Source organism: Cajanus cajan, chromosome 6, assembly GCF_000230855.2.
Source record: "Cajanus cajan strain Asha chromosome 6, NIPB_CcT2T_4, whole genome shotgun sequence".
NCBI lineage: Eukaryota > Viridiplantae > Streptophyta > Magnoliopsida > Fabales > Fabaceae > Cajanus > Cajanus cajan.
The window spans coordinates 62,641,463-62,645,977 of NC_138522.1; the positions used below are offsets into that span (position 1 = coordinate 62,641,463).

A 4,515-nucleotide genomic window follows, 5' to 3' on the forward strand; every position below is an offset into this window, starting at 1 on the left:
GTTATTTACTTCTCATTTAACGTGAAAATTCGTATTCAGAACGTGGAAGCAAACACGCTCTAACTTAAAAGCACCTTTTGATTTATTTAAATATAGTCTTTTTAATTAAACATATTGTTGAAAATTTTTAAACCCTAAAATAGCAAGTCTAGCATAACCTAGCGACAGTTTGATTTATAAAATTTTAAAGTTTCACCCCACATTCAACTAAAATTTTATTGACAGGTGGTATTTGTTAGTGAAAAAGTTTTTCTTGCGCAATCATCATTTTTTGTTTTCCTTAAAGATTCTTAGGAATATTAATATAAAATATAGAAAATTAAATATTTTAATATTTGGTTATAATATATATTTATGTGTATATAAATATTTTTTATAAAAATAATTTTATTAAATATATTTATTTATCTAAATTTTATTACAATTATGATATTAAATTATTTTAAAAATTTAAATTTTATGGTTAAAATTATTTAAATATAAAATTTAGCAAAATAAATATTAAAAAATGTCATCTTATAATTAAGAAAAATAAAAATTATTTTATTTTATTTTATTCAAATAAATAAATAAATATGAATAAATATTATTAAACTACAAAAGTAAAAATATTATTAAAATTGATAAAATTAAAAATAATAATAAAATACAAGATAAAAATGAAGAGAAGAAGACGAAGACAGAAATACATATAGAGAGAGAAAGATGGAGCGAGGGAAAGAAAGAGAAATAGAAGAAAGAGATAAAAAGAATTACTCGTGAATTTCAAAAAAATAAAAACATTTTATATATAGAACACTCCCGTACAAATGTACATGTCATGAAAGTAATCATGAATACAAACACAATCATAGAATAGAGGCATGATTCAATAAATTAACTTTAGTATATAACATTTTAGTTATACTACTTTTTTATATTTATTATAAGGACATTTGAAGAAAAATACTATACAAAATATTTTTATATTTCAAGAAATCTTAAATCGTAAATTTCAGTAAAATTGAATACAGATAGGTAATTTATTAATTTTTTTATTATACGTAAAATTATTTTTTCTATAATAGAGAAAGTAAGAGTAAAACAAATCATGTAATCTCTCATTTTTTAATATTTTTTATTTACATTTTAACAGTGTGATATGGCATATAAAGACATGGAGAATGATAAAGGGAAAGCAGTAAGATTTGAAGGGTGGTAATAATTGATGAGAACATATATAAAGAGGTTACATCATGAATTTGTACATTTTACCTTCAATTGGTGGTATGAGATGCAGATGATGCAAGAGTAGGGAGAGGAGAGGATATGCATGGCAAAGGCAAAGGCAAAGGCAAAGGCAATGACCATGTCCAGTGGGGACACAAATCTCCACCACATCACCCAATAAAACTTCTGTTTCACACCTCACTTAATTTATCCTTTCCCCTTTCCCCTTTCCTCTCACCACAACTATACAAAGACAAAGGTATATTCACTTCACCTAATAACAAACACAAAAAAACTCATCTATCTATCTATATATACAAAATCCAAACATCCCTCAACGCTTCCCACCTCTTTTCTTCAACGCCGACTTCACAAATAACATACAAGCAATCAAGAACCCCAACGCCGCCACGCCTCCCACCGCAAGCGCCACCGTCCTCTCCGTGTGCTCATGCCCCCCTTCCCCTGCTCCTGCTCCGACCAAACACAAAAGGAAAAAATTAATTAATAAATCGGAAAAAAATAATCTTTAATTGATTATTAGTTTATTATTATTATTACTCGGCGAAGACGATGCGGCAGTGGGAACTCCATTAGGGTAGAAGCTATAACTAACATAACAAGCGTGGAGATAAGTCTGCGCGGAAATAGCGCGACCGCACTGAGCCTTAGCCTGGTCCGCAGCACTCCTGATACAATCCCCGCAATCCGCATTTCCCAAATCACCCTCGCACTGGGCCAACACGTACAAACTCTCGTAACTTCCCGTGTAGAACAACGCGCCGCTGCTCTGCACGCCGTTCTCCGCCATCTCGAACGCCGCCTCCCTCCGCGCCTCCAAGCCCGCGCCGTCGGAGAGCCGCCGGGACCCGCACACTTTGTAGAGCAGCTGCGTGGCGGGGACCTGCTTGAAGCCCACGGCCTCGTAGCGGAGGTAGCAGCCGCCGAGCTGGACGCGGGCGGCGGCGACGTCGGCGCCGCAGAGGGAGGGGAGCATGGCGGGGATCCTGGCGACGCAGGCGGAGCAGTCGGCGTTGGAGAGGTCGCCGCGGCATTGGTAGGCGGCGGTGAGGGCGTTCTGGGTGGCGGTGGCGAAGGGCTTTTGCGCTGACTCGGACACAAGAGAGGCCAAAAGGGGTTTCAAGCTTGATGGGTCTTGCAGCTTCTGGTCGGCGCAGCCTTTGTAGATGAGGTTTGTGTTGTCTGCGCCTGAGGTGGGTGTGGGTAGTAGAAGGAGTGGTGTAATCAGAAGGAGGAGCGTTTGTGTTTGCTCTTGCTCTCTTCTTCTCGACCTACCCATTTCTGAGTTTGGTGGTGTTTTGCACTTTGCTGTTATTGCTTCCTGCTTTAATACATATATATATATATATATATATTTATATTTGTCCATTAAATCTCACACACGTCGCTTTTGGTTCATTAATGTGTGCAGCTGGGAAAGAGAGGAAGGGTGAGTATATTGGCTTGTGGGTGAATTATTGCGATGGCCTAAAAGGGAATGCGATTGAGTGCTGGAATTATTTTGACCAGAATCATCAAAGGTAGTAACTTTTGATGGAAAATAAATAATAAATTTTGCAGTCAGAGGTGGGCCTGTTAATGTTCTTTGTGGTACCGATGGGACCCGCGGCGGTTTTTAACGCGTCCGACACTGGCACTGTTGTAAATCAGCTTCAGCGGGGAAAAAACAAAGTAGACACAGTTCGTGTGCCTGTTGCTGTTTACTACCATGTAACACAATTTTTTATTTATTAATTTTACATTTTCATGATGCGTCACGTACACTAGGTTATCATCAATGAATGCTTCCAACTATTGTGTACTTATGTTAGAGGTGATTTTTGATGGCGGTGACACTTTTTTTTTTTCCTCCTCTTCTTGTGCGAGTTGTGATTTGCACTGCAATGGAAGAATGTGAGTTCAGATTTCATTTATGAGAATAGAACGCACAAGTGCGAAACTTCTACAATGAGACAAAAAAAGTGTACGAGTTTGAGTCTTTCACGACCAAGTGTGGATTAACCTTAGAGGATTAGTGGGAACACAAACTCTTCACTCTTCTTTTCTTACACAATGGCAGAAACGTGGAGGTAAGTGTGAAGAGGGGAAACGAAACTAATAAGGAGAAGGATCAAAATCATAATTCTGTTAGAATTTTGGAGACTTAGTATTATATATAGGCTATTCTCTTTCCTTTGTAAAAAGCAGATTTTAGATTCAGTAATAAAAGTATTTTTCAGTTTTCAGTTTCACTCTTCTTCTCTCTTCTCCCTAACATGGTATCAAAGCTATCCTAGATTCTTAAAAATGGGTCACCCACCATTCATTGATACATGCACCATGGGCATGAGGGGTGTATTCAAGTCCCGTCATTAAAAAAGGGCCACCTACTATTCATTGATACATGCACCATGGGCATGAGGGGGTGTATTTCAAGTCCCGCCAATCCTAGATCATTGAAAAAAAGGGCCACCTACCATTTATCCACGTACCAAGCCTAATAGTGCTGGACGTGAGGGGGGTGTATTGGGAAAAACCCAAGTCCCACATCGACTAGAGATTAGGCAATTAAATAGTATATAAGTGGAAAGCAACCCTCACCATACAAGCCGGTTTTGTAGGGTTGAGTTAGGCTTAATCCACTAGCGTGACCATGGCTTCCGCTCAAAAATTTCTTGTTCAACATTTCTCTACCCCTATTCCCTGTCGTCTCACTGAAGACAACTACCTCACATGGAAACATGAAGCTGAATCCACCATCAAGGGATACAGATTGAAGAAATACATTCAAGGAGATGCATCGATCCCTCCCAAATACGATTCTACAGAGGAGAAGGTCAAAGATAAAGTGAGTGAAGCTTTCGAAGATTATGAGCAACAAGATGCTCTTCTCAAATCTTGGCTTCTTGAATCCATGGAAGCTGAATTCAAAATTCGAATGGTAGGGTGTGAGTGGAGCTATCAGATTTGGGAAACCCTTGACACCTATTTTACATCTCAAACGCGTGCTCGGATCAAGCAACTCAAGATTCAATTGCGATCCATCAAGAAAACGTCCTCGATTACTCCGTATCTTTTGGAAATCAAGAAAGTTGTAGATACCCTTGCGGCAATTGGTGCTCCTTTGAACGTTGAAGAACATTTTGATGCTATTGTGGATGGGCTTCCTGATGAATATGATGGCTTTGTGACTTCCATTCTATCTCGAAAAGATCCTTACACCATCAAAGAAATAGAGGCATTGCTAATGGCTCAAGAAGACAGATTAGAATCACGAAAGAAAGTTGATGGTACCAACATGCAAGC

The 4,515-nt window shown here is 38.2% G+C and overlaps 1 protein-coding gene across 1 annotated transcript; it reads right to left on the reverse strand.

Annotated features, from left to right (window-relative positions):
• Window positions 1-1,181: 1,181 nt before the first annotated feature.
• LOC109803946 (plasmodesmata-located protein 1) lies at window positions 1,182-2,646 on the reverse strand. Its single transcript, XM_020365649.3, has 2 exons — window positions 1,771-2,646; window positions 1,182-1,680 (listed from the first exon to the last, which is right to left on the reverse strand). Exons 1-2 carry the CDS (start codon window positions 2,597-2,599, stop codon window positions 1,544-1,546), a joined length of 966 nt encoding a protein of 321 aa, XP_020221238.2. The 5' UTR covers window positions 2,600-2,646; the 3' UTR covers window positions 1,182-1,543.
• Window positions 2,647-4,515: the final 1,869 nt, after the last annotated feature.